This window comes from Labeo rohita, chromosome 16 (assembly GCF_022985175.1).
Source record: "Labeo rohita strain BAU-BD-2019 chromosome 16, IGBB_LRoh.1.0, whole genome shotgun sequence".
Classification (NCBI taxonomy): Eukaryota; Metazoa; Chordata; class Actinopteri; order Cypriniformes; family Cyprinidae; genus Labeo; species Labeo rohita.
In genome coordinates this window covers 1,739,296-1,758,538 of record NC_066884.1, presented here as the reverse complement: position 1 = coordinate 1,758,538, position 19,243 = coordinate 1,739,296, and the positions used below count along the sequence as shown (strand labels likewise).

The following is a 19,243-nucleotide window of genomic DNA, read 5'->3' as shown; positions in this document are numbered from 1 at the left end:
ATGTCCATCAGAGTCACACACAGCACCAGAACCTCCATCTGCAGCACATAATCACTTTATAAGCATTGCAATTATTTTAAGCAGAAATGCTTATTTTTAAGATCATTACAGGTTTTTTCTATATTGTGACATTATGCATTTTTCATGACCTTTTCCCCCATAAAAGATTAAATACTTACATTTTAATGCATTATTTAAAAGTAATTTGAAAGTATAAGTTTTTTATGCACTTTGATAGAATTTGTTGCATTGCCTGTGATTTATCCTTATTTTAATGAAACCCATTGCATAACATTTTAATATTCTTAATTGTCATAAAATGACGCCACAATGCAAAGAATATTAATTGTCATTCAAAAAGGCTTGATATTCTTTATGCAAAATATATTTTGTAAAATAAATTATAGATTTGATTTATTATTAAATATAATATTTATATATGTTATAAAATATTATTTATAGTGAAATATATAAACGTTTATAGTGAAATATATTACGTTCGAAATTATTACATGTCATTTGTTATACAATATAATATATAAAATATATTATAGATATAAAATATAATAAAAATGTTTCTGGTCATTTTTGGTGAAATTTACAGTTTGTATTTGGTATATTTTTATATCTATATCTATATAACATTATCTAAAAATAATAATTTTTATCCTTTTTTGTGGAATTAATGCAGTTTTTATTTATTTTTTATTTTTATTATTTTATTACATTATATTAAACAATATATTTTCATAATTATTTGTGGAATTAACAGTTTTTATTTGGTATATTTTTATGTGTGCATATATTTAATCATTTTTTTAGATTAATGCAGTATTTATTTGGTGTAATTTTCATGCAGATATATATATATGTGTGTGTGTGTGTGTGTGTATATAAAAACTATCATTTTTGTGAGATTAATGCAGTATTTATTTGGTCTATTTTTTTATGCACATATATATATATATATATATGTATGTATATATAAAAATAATAAATATATATAATTTAAAATTTTACACCTTAAAGCCAAATATAAATAAAATTATAATTTAAAAATGTAATTAAAATTAAATTAAAATAAACATAAAATATTACATTACATAATAATATATATATATATATATATATATTGTATATTTATATTTTTATTGTAATATTACATTATATAAAATATAAGTTTTTTTTATCATTTTTTGTGGGATTCTATCATTTTTTTGTTAATTCTACCTTGTTCTGGATTGTATTTCCACCTGGTTGAAGATCAACGATCAGGAGAATCACTCCAATCACAGACACGACCAGACACACGATGTTAGCGACGAAACAAGTCTGGAACAAAAACCAAAACAACTCCTTGCGCTTTCCAAAAACTGGTTGAATTAATCTTAAGTTATTCAGACACACACACCAACCTGTAGAAGCTCAGGGTGTCTGTACAGAAGATTAGACAAGATCCCAGCGAAGACAAACTGAAAGACGGTAAATAATCCTCGTTATGTATGAATGTATGTATGTATTCCTGCATGAATTGCACAGTGAAATCTATTTTCAAGCATTTACAGCAGAAGCAAATGTAGCTCACCATTATTCCAGTAATGATGGGAACTCGCAATAAAGTCAGCAAATTCCATTCGATCACGAACGACGCTGCAAATACGACTCCAATCCCAAAACTCAGGATCCCGCTGGACGCCTGAATGGCCTACGGGTCAAAAAATAAACCCAATATTTAATTATGACATCAAGAATTATAATTTTACTTTCACAGTAAAACTTCTACAGAATCAGTTTACAGACGAACCTTCTGAAGAACAAGAATCTCTGTCATATTATATTCCAAAATCAAAACAAAGAAATCAATTATATTGTGCGTAAAGTTTATTTTTATGATTGCAAGTTTTTGCAGTGTGACATGATTTTCAGGACATTTTGAAGAAAGTTTTGACACAAATCCTCACTGTAATGCAATCAAGATATATTTTACATTTTATTTAAAATTAATCAATTATTTAAAAGTGTATTTATAAGATTAAAGTATATTTTTAGGTTTGTCTATACGTCTTCATAAAATTTTTGTCCTTTTTAAATCCATTATATTTTTACATTTTTAATATTTACATTTTTAATTGTGTTCTCTTTTTAAAAAAATATTTTTTTTATTTGTATTTTTGTTACAATTGAAGTAGTAAATTAATTTGTGTCCTAATTTATGGCTTTTAAATGTTCATTTTGTTTTAATTTTTAAAAATAATTTTTAAATGTTTTTTTATTTGTCACTATTTTATACATTACATTGTTCTGTTCTATATTTGTAATCAATTATTTTAACTTTTTTATGTTTATTAATAGAATTGATAATTGTAATGAATTTAATAATCTAATTTAATTAGTATTTCATTTTCTATTTTAATGACTTTAAATAAAAACAACCCATTGTCATTTAATATGCTTAATAATGTAAAAATAATAATGTCACAATGAGAATATAATCTAAATGTTCCTTACAATAAGCTTGATTTTTTTGTGCAAAACACTATTTTATAATGTAATTTTATTGTCAATTGTGTTTTTATTTTATTCTATTTATTACACTTTTGATTATTTTTCTTTTTATTATTATTTTTCCGTTTTCGCTCTGTAATGCAAAATATATATTATTTAGATTTCTTATGCATTTTTAATTTTTTTTAATTTATTTATTTTTGTAGAGAAAAATATTGTTAATATTTGTTAAAACATTGTTACTTTTTTGACAAATGTACGTACACTGGAAAAAAATCTAAGTTAACTGGTTTTATTCAAGTCAAAAATATTAATATCGCTGAATCAACCTAAATGCATGAATTTATACCAATGCAACTAACTTTTTAATGGGTTAAATAAGCTAAAATCACTCTCTGACAACAATTGCACTGACAGTAACGCGTCACTAAATCTAAACTTCAGCTTTCAGCCTGTTCTCACTTTGTGCATTTAAAATTAAACCCTTTTAATTAACAAAAAACACTTAGGAATGCTCTATAGCAGCTGTTGTTTGGCCAAAGGTTGACTGGTCATTAGTGGAGCGTTCATATAATGGCAGTGAATGTGTGTCGAGTCTCACGGCGCAGGTTGCGGGCCCCTTCATGAGGAGCTTGTTCAGCGCCGGCACGGGGCCCGGCAGGACCTCGCTGGCACGGTAGTACTTGATTAGAGGCCCTTCATCACCGTGTCTTCCTCCCGCCGAGTCCTCATGGCTCTGAATGTCCATCTCGATATTTGCCTTGGCCATATTCTGACAATAAACACACAAATGAGCCACAAAACACACAAGAAACCTCAAAAAAATCTACTTGATTTTTTTAAATTACAAGAATTCAAGACACTAGATTTTCAGTTTAATATAATTTAACTTGCAATAACAATTTGATGTAACATTTTTTTTTAAAAGTTACATTTTTCAAATTTTAAAAAAGTTACATTTTTTTTAAAGTTGCAACTGATTGTTTTTAACACTGTGTAATCAAAGAGATTTTTTTTTACAAAAAGAAAATATATTTGCATCTGCTTTCTTTGGTATATTTAACAAATATTGTAATCAAATGATTGGCAAAAGCATGAATTTAGTTAATAGAATTCTGTAATTGTAAATATGCATGAAACCCTCATTAAAATACGCTGTAACAATTACAGAATCAAAAAGTCAACGTTTTTCCATTGCATGAACCTATCAAAATAAGTTAACCATTTTCAACTTCATTTTTTTAAGTTATGCGTGATTCAGCTAGCTTTTTTTGTAGTCAAATGTTTTAAGTTGCAATTACTTGAATTGAATACTAAAATGACTTTACAATAAGAAAGTGCATTTGTATTTGCTTTCTGTTGGATATTTCATAAATGTTATAATCCAAACAAAAGTTTCATGTCTGTTTGTAAATATTCCTGAAGTCCTTATTAAAATACACTGTAAAACAGTCAATATATATGCTTATATACTATATATATATATATATATATATATATATATATGCATTTCCACTACTTCAACTTTTTTTATTTTTTAAGTTCGACTTTAAGTTCAACTTGATTTTTTTAAAGTTTAATATAATTGAAGTTGCAATGCGGTTTTGAAACAGATTTTGATTGCAAAGCCAAAGAGATTTTACAAAATAGAAATTACATTTACCTCTGCTTTCTGTTGAAATATTTCATAAATACTGTCATTTAAAAACTCAAATGTTGGGCAAAAGCTAATAAAACACAATAAGAATTGAATAAAAGTTGTAAATATGCATGAAACCCTCATTAAAATACACTGTAAAAATTACATAATCAAAAAATCAACATGTTTTTCCAGCTTTTTTATATAGTTGCAATTACTTGTAGGACTTTACAAGAAGAAAGTGCGTTTGTATTTGCTTTCTGTTGGATATTTCATAAATATTACAACCTAAGAATTCAAATGAAAGTTTCATGTCTGATCTCTGAAGTCCTTATTAAAAACACTCAAAATTAAATGACTCAAATGACTCAAAAAAAAAGTCAACATATGTGTCTTTCCATGTAATTTAACTTAAAATGTAACCAGTTTCAACTTTTAGAATTAGATTTTTTACGTCGTTTTTTTACGTACAGCCAATTCGATTCAGCTTAAACTAATGTGAAACCGGTTTTGTTTATTCATTAACCCAAACTAACACCACAAACACACATTTGTCTTCCCAGGCTATTTTTATGATTAATATTATTCTTTTAGAACATTTGAACACTTGTAATGATGTTTGTTTTACTCCTCAACCAAACATTAAGGAAATGTTACATTTTAGAATGTTGCAAACATTATGGAAATGTTACTTTTGAATGTTCTCTGAACATTCTGAAACTAGTAACATTTGAAAATGTTACAGTTACATTTAAAAGAGTTTTCACGTAAAAGAAAGTAAATTTGCTTCTGCTTGCTGTTGGGTATTTCGTAAATATTGTAATCTAAGAAATCAAATGATGGGCAAAAGCTAATAAAACACAATATGAATTGATCACTAACCATTTTAATTTCATATATAGTTTTGGCTTTAATGTTCAGTCTTATTATAATATAATCCTACATCTTTGAATATATTCTATAAAATGTATATAAAAATACATATAAATGCAAAGGCACTGAGCGTCTTACCGAGGCGAGTCTGTCTTCCGTATTATAGTGGAGACAAGATCATGGTGTCACTTCAGTGTTTTTTTTTTTCTGATACCCAACAAGCCACTTTCATGTGGTCGGTCAAAAAAAAAACAAAAAATAGGAACTGTGATGTGAGAAGTGATGATGTGAGCGTTTGAGCTGCGCTTCTCAAAGAAACTTCTGCTATCTGAACAGACAAACCTGCAGAAGCTCTTCATCTGGACTTCACTTTACTCTCCAGCTGGTAAGACATTTTTAACACTAAAAGACTCTTTGAATCTTGAATAGAGTGAATAGAGTTTTCAGAGTTTCAGAGAGATTTGGCTGCTGATTTGCTGTTGAGATCTCAAGATCTGTATGTGTGTGTTATTAGATCTATCAGAGAAACAAATCTCTGTTTATTTACTGCATTACAAGTTGCTGAATTTACCCAGAACTTCCTGTATGCACAGTTAAAACGCTCTCGCTCTGGGCATCTGTAAAGTGTGGGTGGGATCGGGGTGGGTTGAGTTACTTTTCATACTTTGTTTAACAAAATTCCTTAATATATTTGTTCATTTATGACTAAAAAGATGTGTGGAGTCGACTGGCACAGTTTTAAAATATGAAAGTTTCAAGAAGGAAGCAACTGGCTGACGTTTATTTTGACCCAAACTAACACCACCAACACACATTTGTCTATTTTTTTATGATTAATATTATTCATTTAGAACACTTTTAATGATGTTTTTTACTCCTTAAACAAACTGTTACATTTTAGAATGTTGTAAACATTATGGAAATGTTACTTTTGAATGTTCTCTGAACATTCTGAAACAAGCCGCACATCGTAACATTTGAAAATGTTACAGTAACGTTTAAAAAAAAGGAACAACATTTAACCTTTTGTCTGTCACCCACTTTATTATGAATAAATCCTAATCTAATCATGACAAGCTATATATTGTTGGAAAGGTCTAAGACTCCAAAATAGATATTTTATCACTGTTATTTGCTATAAATTCTGTCGGAACAAAATGAATAAAAATGTTCTATGAATGATGTACAAATGTTTCTGTGATAATATTTTGAGAACATTATGAAATACCAGATAACTTTGAACAAACATTTTGTAATGTTACTGGAAGAACATGTTTTGTATTCAATTACAAACAACTTATTACCAACAAAAGTTTAAGATACGCTGAAGTAATTATTTATTTATTTATTTATTTTTTAAAGCAACATTTCTTGTTCACAAGATGTCTGTAATTGAAAAAGAACAAAAACAAAAACAAACAAAAAATGTTTTTTAAATGTCACTTAATTGTGAGAAAAATGTGAGATAAAAAAATTATATATATACATGAAAATGCACTTTCCAAAGTTGCATTTTTATAATTCATGAGCGAAAACATTTTTATAATATGATTTTGATGTACATTTTCCGTGCTAACGCAATGTCTGATTTTAAAATGGTTTTCAAAGGATGAATTTTGCGATTTTAAGTTTTCAAGTGATATCTACTTTCTTATGATTTCTAAAACTAATAGGGAAAAAGCCATCGAAGAAAGTCTTTTTGCGACAAAGGTCAGAACTTCTGTTATAATGTAGATTTCTGAGGTGCACTCTTGTCATAAATTAATCTGTTACTTTTCCTACATAATTTGTAACACAAAAATATCTATTTAGGAGTCCTAGACCTTTTTCCAACGATATACAGTTTGTCATGATTAGATTTGGATTTATTTGTAATATGGTGAATTAAACTTGAGGGAACGGATGACAGTTAAAAGGTTAAATGTTGTTACTTTTTTTAAATGTTACTGTAACATTTTCAAATGTTACAAAGTACTGCTTGTTTCAGAATAGATATCAAAAGTAAGATTTCCATAATCTTTGCAACATTCTAAAATGTAACAATTTCTTAACGTTTGTTTAAGGAGTAAAAAACATCCCGGTGACGGGACGCTGACAGTTAAAACGTGGCAACATTTAAGTAACATTTAAAAAATGTTAGACGAGCATACAAATTAAAGTGGTGTATAAATGATGTTTTTGTGCTAACATTTTGAGAACATGTGTTGCTTTTGGGTGTCAGACAGCGTCTCGTGGAGATGCGCTACACGTTTAAGCCGGATGACTGTATGGTCATCAGCATTCCTCTGGGAAGCATCAGGAACACGAGAGATGGCCAGCTGATGCCCGAGAAGTTCACCTGCGTCTTTAAAGATGCTTACAAGGTTTTTCTTAAAGGACGACCAAAGGAACTCGGGGTATGTACATGTAAACGCATAACATAATTCATGTGTTTTTAGAGCTCAGTAGAGAAACCACAGCGCAGCTTATCTAGAAATCTATCAGGTGTTTAAAGAAAGTCAACAGGAATTCAGTAGAGGGGATCTTTATCTGGGGCATTTAATCAGTTTCAGTGGTATTTTCGACCTGAATGCTGGTTGATTCATGACCCTGATTCCAACACATGTGCATTTATATCTTAGCATTTTAAATAACTAGAGATTTCCAGCAAAGATAAACATACTGATATACTCCTTCATAAATAGCGCCAAAAGTCTTAGCAGTAGTGAAAATGCTTCTTTCACTTTCGGTTGACAAAGTTTTCCCACTCTTTTCTTATTCTTCCCTTTCTAACGTGTAGTCATCTCGACAATGCCTGGTATATGGTATTATGAGCACTTCCTATGTCGATTTGCTTCTTTAGGATGAATCGCTTAATGTATTCCCCAATCGTAAGTTGCTTTGGATAAAAGCATCTGCTAAATGAAGTACACTGCCCTCCAAAAGTTTGTAAACACCCCTGGCAAAGTGTGGCTTTGGACAATATCAGCATAAATCCTTAGCATTTTTTGGTGCAAATTCATTAAAGTAAGTTGACATTATCATTGAAGAGCAGCAATAATAATTTTCATTTTCAATATATACATGTCAAAGTCAGACATGCCCCTTTGGCAGCTGTGATGCCTGGTTACTGGTTTAAACTTGGCCCAGGTTTTTAAAAGATTTTTGGGTCAGCACACCTTAATAGCTTCAACAATTGATTGCCAATTAAGTTTAGAATACAATGAATTTAGGCCCAGATTATGAAAGTCAATAATGAAAAGTCAACAATCCAGTATCTCAAAATATTAGAATATTTACATTTGAGTTTCATTAAATGTCCATCCCTACAGTATAAATTCCAGGCATCTCTTGTTCTTTGAAACCACGATAAACGGGAAGACTGCTGACTTGGCAATGGTCCAGAAGATAATTACTGACACCCTTCACAAAGAGGGTAAGTCACAGAAGGTCATTACTAAAAGGGGTGGCCGTTTACAGAGTGCTGTATCAAAGCATATTAAATGCAAAGTTGACTGGAAGGAAGAAATTGGGTAGGAAAAGGTGCACATGCAACAGGGATGACCGCAAGCTTGAGAAAACTGTCAAGTAAAGTCAGTTAAAACACTTGAGAGATTCACAAGGAATGGACTGAAGCTGAAGTCAGCTCATCAAGAGTCACCACGTCTTCAGGAAAAGGGCTACCAAGCCACTTCTGAAACAGAAACAACAGAAGCAACGTACCTGGGCTAAGGAGAAAACGAGCTGGACTGTTGCGTAGTGGTCCAAAGTCCTCTTTTCAGATAAAAGTAAATATTGCATTTCATGTTGAAATTATGGTCCCAGAGTCTGGAGGAAGACTGGAGAGGCACAGAATCCAAGCTGCTTGAAGTCTAGTGTGAAGTTTCTGAAGTCAGTGATGATTTGGGGTGTCGTGACGTCTGCTGGTGTTGGTCCATTGCGTTTTATCAAGTGCAAAGTCAATGCAGCTGTCTACCGGGAGATTTTGGAGCACTTTATGCTTCCATCTGCTGACAAGCTTTATAGAGATGCTGATTTCCTTTTCCAGCAGGACTTCCAAGTGGTTTGCTGATCATGATATTATTGTGCTTTATTGGCCAGCCAACATGCCTGACCTGAACCCCATTGAGAATCTATGGGATATTTTCAAGAGAAAGATGAGAAACAGTCGATCCAACAATATTCAGACGAGTTGAAGGTTCAGTAGTGCCTCTGCAGTGCCACAGGCTGATCACTTCCACGCCACACCTCACTGATGCTGTAATTCGTGCTAGGGGCAAGGAATTTGCTGTAATTTGTGCTGCTGACCAAGTACTGAGCGCATAAATGAACATACTTTAAAGAGCTTGAACTTTTCTTTTTTGCAAATCTGTTTTTTGATTGATCTTAGGAAATATTCTAATATTTTGAGATACTGGATTTTTGACTTTCATGAGCTGTACGCTCTAATCATCAAAATTAAAACAAAAAAACGTTAGAAATATTGTACTTTATTGTACTTAAATCATTTAACAGGTTTTACTGTAGCATTTTTACAGTCTTTTACTGTTAAATTCACTGTCTTTTTTTACAGTGTGGCGTTGATTTATTTACATTTCATTAGTTACAACATTAGCGAAAACATTGAACGTTACATTCTATAATGTTGCAAACATTATTATAATGTTAGTTCTGAATGTTCTCTGAACATTTTGAAACAAGTCGTAAATACTAACTTTAAAAAAGATTAATTTAGATTAACATGTAAATTAAAACATGTGAGAGAAACATTCCATTAATGATGTATAAATAACATTTTTGTGCTTTGAGAATGTTATTAAGAGTATGTTAATTTAAACACCAGATTTTAAAATGAACGTTCTGCTAATGTTGCTAGAAAAACATTTGCGTAGAAGATTTCCTGTTAGATATTAATATTTCTATTTTTTTTCAGTGACAGACACGTTTGAACCAGATGACTGTGTATTAATAGAAAATAAACAGGAGTTCACTATAGGGGATTTTTATTTGGGGCATTTAACCATTTTCAGTGCTATTTTCGGCCTGAATGCTGCAAACAGTTTCATTTGGAAACTCTTGATCATTTTTTTTTAGATGATCATCTTGAGCTTCAATGGAAAAAGACATCAATGGAGAAAGACAAGATCGTACAATTATTATATCACGCAATTCTGATGAAAAGTCAGAATTGTGAGAAAAAATGTGAGAAATGTGAGATAAAAAATTGCAATTACCTTTTTCTTTTTAATTCCTTTTTAATAATGCCGTTCATTAATTTACATTCAGGTTTATAATGGAGAACTTATAAACTCAGACCTTTTTTTTCACAATTTAACAGCAATTTATTAAAAAGTTTAACAAAAATGACCTTTTTTTTCATTTGGTTCATCTTAGGTCAGACAGAAAGCAAGAATAACGTAAATATATTAAGATACTATAAATAATATAGATACACACATATCTACATATAGCATACAAACAGATATTAATTCAGAGGAAAAAAAAAAGAAAACACCAATGGTTATACATTCAAATAAATTAAGAAAAAAGAAAGAAAAGAAAAAATATATATAAAAAATAAATTAATAAATAAATAAGTAAATAAATAATTCAAATCAAATCAAGATCCAGTTGTCTCCTTATAATATTTCAGAAAAGGGCTCCAATTCAGTTCAATTCAAGTTCATTTGTATAACGCTTTTCACAATACAAATCGTTGCAAAGCAGCTGTACAGAAAATTAAAGTGTCTGTAATATATTTAGCAGTAGCTTACTAGTGGTGGCTATGTCAAGTTGACGTACATATGGCAGAGATGTATGCTAAAGATCAGTTAGTGACGTAACATGCTAGTAATTTGCTAATCATGCTAGAAACATGCTAACAACATGCTAGTAACATGCTAATCATGTAAGAATCATGCTAGCAACGTGCTAGTAACTTGCTGATCATGTTAACAACATGCTAATAACATGTTAATTTTTCTAGAAACATGCTAGCAACTTGCTGATCATGTTAGAAACATGCTAACAACATGCTAGCAACTTGCTAATCATGCTAACAACATGCTAGTAACATGGTAATCACACTAGAAACATGGTAGTAACTTGCTAATCATGCTAACAACATGCTAATAACATGCTAATCATGCAAGAACATGCTAGCAACATTTTAACTTGGTAATTATGCTAGAAACATGCTAGCAACTTGCTAATCATGCTAAAAACATGCTAGCAGCATGCTAATACCTTGTGAATTATGTTAGAAACATGTTAACAACCTGCTAATCATGCAAGAAACATGCTAGCAAAATGCTAACAACTTGCTAATCATGCAAGCAACCTGCTAGCAACTTGCTGATCATGTTGGAAACATGTTAACAACCTGCTAATCATGCTAACAACATGCTAGTAACATGCTAATCACACCAGAAACATGGTAGTAACTTGTTAATCATGCTAACAACATGCTAATAACATGCTAATCATGCAAGAACATGCTAGCAACGTTTTAACTTGGTAATTATGCTAGAAACATGCTAGCAACTTGCTAATCATGCTAAAAACATGCTAGCAGCATGCTAATAACTTGTTAATTATGTTAGAAACATGTTAACAACATGCTAATCATGCAAGAAACATACTAGCAAAATGCTAACAACTTGCTAATCATGCAGGCAACCTGCTAGCAACTTGCTGATCATGTTAGAAAAATGCTAACAACATGCTAGCAACTTGCTAATCATGCTAACAACATGCTAGTAACATGCTAATCACGCTAAAACATGGTAGTAACTTGCTAATCATGGTAACAACATGCTAATAACATGCTAATCATGCAACAAACATGTCAGCAACATTTTAACTTGGTAATTATGTTAGAAACATGCTAGCAACTTGTTAAAACATAACTTGTTAATCATGTTAAAAACATGTTAACAACATGCTAATAACTTGTTAATTATGTTAGAAACATGTTAACAACCTGCTAATCATGCTAGAAACATGCTAGCAAAATGCTAACAACTTGCTAATCATGCAAGCAACCTGCTAGCAACTTGCTGATCATGTTAGAAAAATGCTAACAACATGCTAGCAACTTGCTAATCACGCTAACAACATGCTAGTAACATGCTAATCATGCTAGAAACATGGTAGTAACTTGCTAATCATGCTAGCAACATGCTAATAACTTGTTAATTATGTTAGAAACATGGTAACAACCTGCTAATCATGCTAGAAACATGCTAGCAAAATGCTAACAACTTGCTAATCATGCTAGAAACATGCTAGTATGATGCTAGTAGCATGCTAATCAGACTAGCAACATGCTAACTACTTGCTAATCATGTTAAAAACGTGCTAAGAAAATGCTAGTAACTTGCTAATGTTAATGTTGCTAATGTTAGAATAATACTTAATTTACCTAATAGTACTTAATAGTTAATTATCTATCTATCTATCTGACAGAAGGCATTCAAACTTTAACCTTTTAAAACCACTTTAAACTTCAAACTATTGCAAAACCTTCCAAACTTAAAACTTTTTAAAACTTTTAAAACTTTCTGGCCCGGCTTTCTCAAACCAATTTAAAGTTTGTCTTGACAAACTTTTTTATCTAGTTGCAAATTATAATCCAAGAGATTCTGTGTACTGTCTTTTGGCCCAATAAGTAAAATCTCTGTCTTATCAGAATTTAATAGGAGAAAATTATTGTTTATCCAATCTTTTACATTTTTAACACACTCTGTTAACTGCGATAATTCAGAAGTTTCATCTGGTCTTGTTGAGATATATAGTTGAGTATCATCAGCATAACAATGGAAACTAATCCCGTGTTTTCTAATAATATTACCAAGGGGCAGCATGTAAATTGAAAATAGTAGAGGACCTAGGACAGATCCTTGTGGCACTCCATACTTTACTGGTGATAACTGAGATGACTCCCCATTTAAATAAAAAAAGTGGTAGTGATCGGACAGGTAGGATCTAAACCATCTTAAAGCCTGCCCTTGGATAGCTGTATAGTTTTGTAGTCGATCTATGAGTATGTCATCTATAGTGTCGAACGCAGCACTAAGATCAAGTAAAACTAGCAGTGAGATGCAGCCTTGGTCTGACACAAGAAGCAGGTCATTCTTGATTTTAACAGGTGCAGTTTCTGGGCTATGATGGGGCCTGAAACCTGACTGAAATTGAGCAGACAACCTTTTCTAAAATTATAGACATAAACGGAGGATTAGAAATGGGTCTGTAATTTGTCAGTTCACTAGGGACTAGTTGTGGTTTCTTAAGAAGAGGCTTTATAACCACCAGCTTGAATGGTTTTGGGACGTGACCTAAAGATAACGATGAGTTAATAATAATATTGAGAAGCGGTTCTTCTGCTACAGGTTACAACACTTTTAGTAATCTAGTGGGTGCAGGATATAATTGGCATGTTGCTGGTTCAGACGCAGTGATACGTTTATTTAGCTCTTCCTGTTCTATAGTTGTAAAGCTCTGCAGTTTTTCTTTGGGTGTGGCGAAAGAAGCTAATGTATTAGACACTGTAGAATCTACATTTATCAGTGAAGAAATTCATAAAGTCATTAAACTAAGGGAATATTTAGATCGAGTGATGTCTGATTATTTGTAATAGATTGTTTTGGTTATTTTCTATGAGTAAGCAGATATGCTCCAGACTCCAGACCCTCAAAAAAAAAAAGTTTAGGCTTTTGTTTTTTTTTTTTGCGAACCGAATCTTTTCATCTTGAGAGCATGTAAAAAGTCAAAAATCCATTGGCAATAAGTAGGGGTAGCTGCTGACTTCCAATTCGTAAGAATAAGTCGCCTAGCCTGTAATGTGTTTAATTTAAAGGGGTCATCTGATGCAAAGTTCACTTTTACATGTTGTTTGAACATTAATGTGTGATGGCAGTGTATGTACAAATCTACCCTATAATTATACAAATCCATGCAGTGGTTTTTAATTAATCTGTAAAAATAATAGCTCCTTTTTCAAATCAAGCCACACCCACAGAGGCCGCTCCCACAATAGTTGATTGACATGAGCGTCTTACCTCAGATCAGCTGTAACAGTCCGACCTCCATTGTTTCGATGCTGGAGCAGGGATGCAAGTTAGGGTGCTTTCACACCTGTGGATCGATTGCTTTGTTCCGAAACAGGGGTTAAAATTATTACAATGTTGCTTTTTATTCATGGTGCGGGTCGCTTTCACACAGCAAAGTTTCTAAAGGACCCAAATGTGTTAATACAAGTCACGCGCGAGTAAACTGTCCTCTCATTGGTCAAAGTTCCACGTTTTTTCTGGGATTCCGCTCAGCTGTCATCTATCAGGATGGAACAACGACAGCTTTGCGGGCTTATTGTTGCATTTTTTTTAGGTATCCTTATATTTATTTATAATTTTGAGTCCAGGATTCGTCAGGAAAACATTTTTAAAACACACCCACTGCAAACAGAGCAATAAGACGGCATTATAAAATGAAAAGGCGCACTTTGATTTTGAATGACGCAGACTGACGCGGGTTCATTTTAAGCGGTATTAGCAAAACAACAAAGCTACTGCTGTTCATGGAACTGTAATTACCCATTATACAGTGCGATAAAGCCTGGTTCGTTGGTCCATTGGATCGGATTGCTTTCTCACTACAACCGAACCGCTCCAGTGTTCGTTTGAAAGTGTACCGAGACCACCTCTTCAAGGAGGTCTCGGTACGCTTCCTTGGTCCGCTTTTGGTGCGCACTCGAGTTCGATTGCTACATTCACATCTGCCCAAATGAAACGCACCAAGTGGGAAAACAAACTCTAGTGCGATTCAACCGAACTAAATAAAGCAGGTGTGAAAACACCCTTAGACAAGAATATCTCCGATTGAGCGATTGAGGTGTTGTGTTGCTGGATGTAATAATGAACATAGTGGTCGTCATTTACTCCCGACATCTGAGCTGCTAAAGATGCAGTGGATTACGTTTGTTTGTGAAGGGAATGCGCCTCCCGATCAGGGGCGCAGATGGCACTAGGGATGGGGGGCACCTGATCTGTCCGATCTGTCCCCCTCACTGTCCCTGCCACCACTCCTTGATTATTGCCGCCACTTGCAGGCTGAACAGGGCTCTAGACTCTAGATTCTTTCCACGGGTCACTCATTTGCGACTTACTTTCTCAGTCAGGAGCACATAAATTGGTCGCCTTTTTTGGCACTAACTTTAATCAGTTCATGCTGATAAACTTTTGTCGGTGACTGCTTGCATGTTTATTTTCCCACAAGAATAACAACATGTTCACCTTCTCTGTTTAAGAAGTGTTTTTTTTTTTTACTTTACTTTAGCTTGAAAACCAAATTCCTCCGTCCGCCATTGTTTCCTCAATATTCGAGTCAGTTTTGCCACGGGCTACACGCACCTTCGCGCTTGTGCCGATGCGGCTAGTGGTATAAATCAGGCTCTACATCCGAAGCGATCGCACCGAATGCACCTCTCTTTACGTGATCAGTGAATTCTGACTCCTGCATTTGCTGACAGCTTGGTCCCCCCCAGTTAAAAAATCCCATCTGTGCCCCTGCTCCCGATCTACATAAATGCGTCTATGTTCACGCAAATCATTCGTGATCCAGCCTCACTTACAGCAGTATAAGGTTTTTTTTTTATATGAACCTCTGCAGACGCCTTTTCTAATAACGAGCTAGTTAAAAAGTTTAGCAGCTAAATGCCCTAAATGCGGCTAAAGTAAACAATCTCTGAGAGCAGCAGAGAGAAGAGAGGGGCGGGGTGAGCAGAGCTCATTTGCATTTAAAGGAACAATCCCTCAGAATGAGATGATTTTTGCAGAGCTAGTTTTGACAAGGTAAAAAGGGTGTTGTTTTACAAAACCATTGAGAATTTTTACCCAAAGTATATTATAGACTATTCATTAAGACACTAAAGAATCATATCAACTTGTGGAAAATGGGCATCCGATGACCCCTTTAACAGATTCGGGCAAAATGTCAAACAATGCTGTTAAGGGGTCGGGGTCTATCGATAAAGAAAAAATAACAGAAAACACATTCCAAAAATCAGGCCGTTTTGGACAAGACCAGAAAGAACGCAATAACATAGCTGGTTCACTTGTGCAGGTTGTGTCAAAATCAGGGAATATTAAGTTTAATATGTGCACCACCTTAAACTAAACATAAGTGTGTGTAGCATTTATAGATGATGAGTGTATACGGGCAAGAATTAGATTCCAGGTATTTTCCTCAAACGTCAAATTCAGTTCCTTTTTCAATGGACCGTTTTGTGTTAATTATAGATTTTAGAAATAAACTGAGCCTGTTTTATTATCATTTATCTGTTTCAGGCGGCTCAGCTCAGCATCGGAGTGTTCGTCATCTGCATCGGCAGCCTCATTAGTCTTGAATATGGTTCACATCATCTGATGTACACCCTACCTAGTGCCCTGGTGAGAACATAGAAATCCTGTTTGCGTTTATCACAGCTCAGTCTTTAACATTCATCAATGTAAACACATTTTTTTTTCTTCATAAACTATCTTTTAGTTCATTGCAAGTGGCATTCTGACATTTGCGGCTGGAAATTCTCCATTCATGCCTGTGGTAAGTGGACAAATATTATTCATAAGATTTTAAATCATAATGAAAGCTGAATTTAATGATTTATCTTCTGTTGAAAGGTAAAGCTGTCCTTCATATTCAACATCATCAGCCTGTTCTGGTCCATCACAGCTATAGTTCTCTGTCCAATATTATATGAAGAATCTTCGTATAGTAGTTCGGTAATTTTTGATTGTTTATAACTTAACTTATTGAAGCTGGAATTGCAGAAATGGTCATATATCTCATTCCTCGATTTAATTTTACAGAATTACAGCCCAGCAGTACAAGATATCAATACAGGGTACGTAAACATGCGTTTGGACACACTTCTGTACTGGTGCTGATTGTCAGTCATTTATTGACTGATTTGTTTTTCTCCAGAGAAAGATGTTTGTAGGACTGAAGGTGGTGATCGGTGTGTTGTGTGGGTTCGAGTTGATTCTGGCTCTGGTTCTGATCTACTGGGAGAGTAAAGCCGTGTGCAGAGCACATTTTAATACTCTGGTAATCTAACATTCAGTTTGAAAACAACAAAACGTGATGAACAATGTTCAAACGCACTGAAATCTCTGATTTTTCTTTGTTTCAGCCCTTGATCACCATCAAGCAAGATACTTGATTCGCCGGGTGAGATTGAGGACAAATTACCCATTTGTGAATTGAACTTTAATTACGTCTTAATGTGTATAAAAATGCTTGTGTAATTTCTTGTTTCTGCGGCTCAGCCGATGCTGCAATGTCAGGGTCATGGAATTTTTAGCATGAATGCACTGTAAAGCGCTGGATAAACATGTTTGCTGAATGCATAAATGTAAATGTGCCACAATAAGCTTGTGTAATTTTCAATGCATTTGTTCACTATTAAAGTACTGAGTACTGAGTACCTGTTTATTATCATTTGTATATTACTTATATAATATAAATACAGTTGAGAGAATCATTAAAAATGTCAATTATTTTACCAAAATAAGAGGGATCATACAAAATGCATGTTATTGTTTATTTAGTACTGACCTGAATAAGTTCTTAATACTGTGTTGTTACCTGAATGATCCACAGCTGTGTTTTTTTTTTCTGTTTAGTGATAGTTGTTCATGCTCTTGTTTGTCCTGAACAGTTAAACTGTCTGCTGTTCTTCATAAAAATCCTTTAGGTCACACAAATTCTTTTGTTTTCCAGCATTTTTGTGTATTTGAACCCTTTCTAACAATGACTGTATGATTTTGAGATACATCTTTGCACACTGAAGGACTCATTCACTCATTCAAGGTTCAAACACTCATTGATGCATCAAAAATAAAAACCATGCATTAAGAGCCGGGGGGGTGAAAACTTTTGAAATTTAAAGATCAAGGTAAATTTAACTTGTTTTGTCCACTGGAAAATATGTAACTATCTTCTGTAGCCTTTGAAGGACAGTACTAAATGAAATAAATATGGTATTTAGGCAAAATCAGAAAAATCTACACATCTTCATTCTGTTCAAAAGTTTTCACCCCCCGGCTCTTAATACGTGGTTTTTCTTTCTGAAGCATCAATGAGTGTTTGAACCTTCTGTAACAGTTGCATATGAGTCCTTCAGTGTGAAAAGATGGATCTCAAAATCATACAGTCACTGTTGGAAAGGTTTCAAATGCACAAAAATGCTGGAAAACCAAATAATTTGTGGAACCTGTTGGATTTTTCTGAAGAACAGCGGGCTGTTTAACTGTTCAGGACAAACAAGTGACTCATGAACAACTATCACTTACCTGGATCATTCAGGTAACAACATAGTATTAAGAATCAACCGTATGTAAACTTTTGCACCTGGTCATTTTTATAAATTCAACTAGTATTTTCTCTTGTGGACTATATGTAAACATCTTTAAAGATCTTATTCAGGTCAGTACTAAGTAAACAATAACATGCATTTTGTATGATCCCTCTTATTTAATTAAAAAAAAATGTTATATATTAGTTATAATTCATCAGATTGGATATTGACCATGTAGTTTAATATGCAAAAACAATGTATGATTTTTGTTGTTTTGCAATAGTTACACATCATCATCCTGACAGTACAAGAAAGCAGGGTTTCTATATAACATCTTCCTGTGAAATACGTTTGCTGATGTGACTTGTGTTTGTTAGTTCTTTAGTAAAAACCACAGTGGCTGCTGACCATGAAGATGTGTCACATTCAAAAGGTGTTAAAATACAAAAACCAACCACAACAGATTCTAAAAGCACGCAATAATTTGCACACAAATGCACAAATGCTTCCTCTTAAGGTTAAAAAAAGTTACAAAGGTACTGTCCTAATGACAGCTTTTGTACCTTTTTTTCCATAGGAGTGTAGAAAACAAAAAATAATCAAGTGGTTAATAATATTGGGTGTATTTGAATTATTTTCATGGTAAGGATGTGTAACGTAAAGACCTTTGTACACTGTTGGCGTATAACATCTTTCAGATGTCTAGTGGTTTGAAGAATTGCATGCGACACATCAAATATAGTTCACTCTCACCACGATTAAAAATAAACAGCTGTGATGACCTCAAATGTATTTGGATATTTCAGTCACGCTTAATGCGTGAATGTCATTGTATTAGATACCAATAAAACAACACACACTTACAAACAAAGCATTTGAGAAAAATATAGTTG

General features: G+C 33.0%; 2 protein-coding genes across 2 annotated transcripts in view; one reads left to right on the top strand and one right to left on the bottom strand.

Moving 5' to 3' along the window:
• si:ch211-269k10.4 (uncharacterized protein LOC100150242 homolog) overlaps positions 1 to 5,222 on the bottom strand; it is a 5,849-nt gene extending 627 nt beyond the window's left edge. Inside the window, exons 1-6 of the mRNA XM_051131852.1 lie at positions 5,156 to 5,222; positions 3,107 to 3,277; positions 1,586 to 1,705; positions 1,416 to 1,472; positions 1,231 to 1,332; positions 1 to 38 (exon numbers count right to left, since the gene is read on the bottom strand). The exon at positions 1 to 38 is cut by the window's left edge and continues 627 nt beyond it. Coding sequence (XP_050987809.1) covers positions 1 to 38; positions 1,231 to 1,332; positions 1,416 to 1,472; positions 1,586 to 1,705; positions 3,107 to 3,274 — 485 coding nt within the window. The 5' untranslated portion in view covers positions 3,275 to 3,277; positions 5,156 to 5,222. The remainder of the gene's footprint in view (positions 39 to 1,230; positions 1,333 to 1,415; positions 1,473 to 1,585; positions 1,706 to 3,106; positions 3,278 to 5,155) is intronic.
• A 40-nt stretch (positions 5,223 to 5,262) lies between these two features.
• LOC127178561 (uncharacterized) lies at positions 5,263 to 17,475 on the top strand. Its single transcript, XM_051131517.1, has 8 exons — positions 5,263 to 5,402; positions 7,239 to 7,413; positions 16,339 to 16,440; positions 16,538 to 16,594; positions 16,672 to 16,773; positions 16,861 to 16,931; positions 16,966 to 17,098; positions 17,184 to 17,475. Exons 2-8 carry the CDS (start codon positions 7,255 to 7,257, stop codon positions 17,211 to 17,213), a joined length of 654 nt encoding a protein of 217 aa, XP_050987474.1. The 5' UTR covers positions 5,263 to 5,402; positions 7,239 to 7,254; the 3' UTR covers positions 17,214 to 17,475.
• Positions 17,476 to 19,243: the final 1,768 nt, after the last annotated feature.

Excerpts from the sequence above, each read along its gene's own strand:
- LOC127178561 (XM_051131517.1), top strand. The coding sequence starts at position 7,255 with ATGCGCTACACGTTTAAGCCGGATGACTGTATGGTCATCAGCATTCCT. Across the intron at positions 16,441-16,537 it reads ACACCCTACCTAGTGCCCTG|TTCATTGCAAGTGGCATTCT; the intron begins GTGAGAACATAG and ends ACTATCTTTTAG. Across the intron at positions 16,595-16,671 it reads ATTCTCCATTCATGCCTGTG|GTAAAGCTGTCCTTCATATT; the intron begins GTAAGTGGACAA and ends TTCTGTTGAAAG.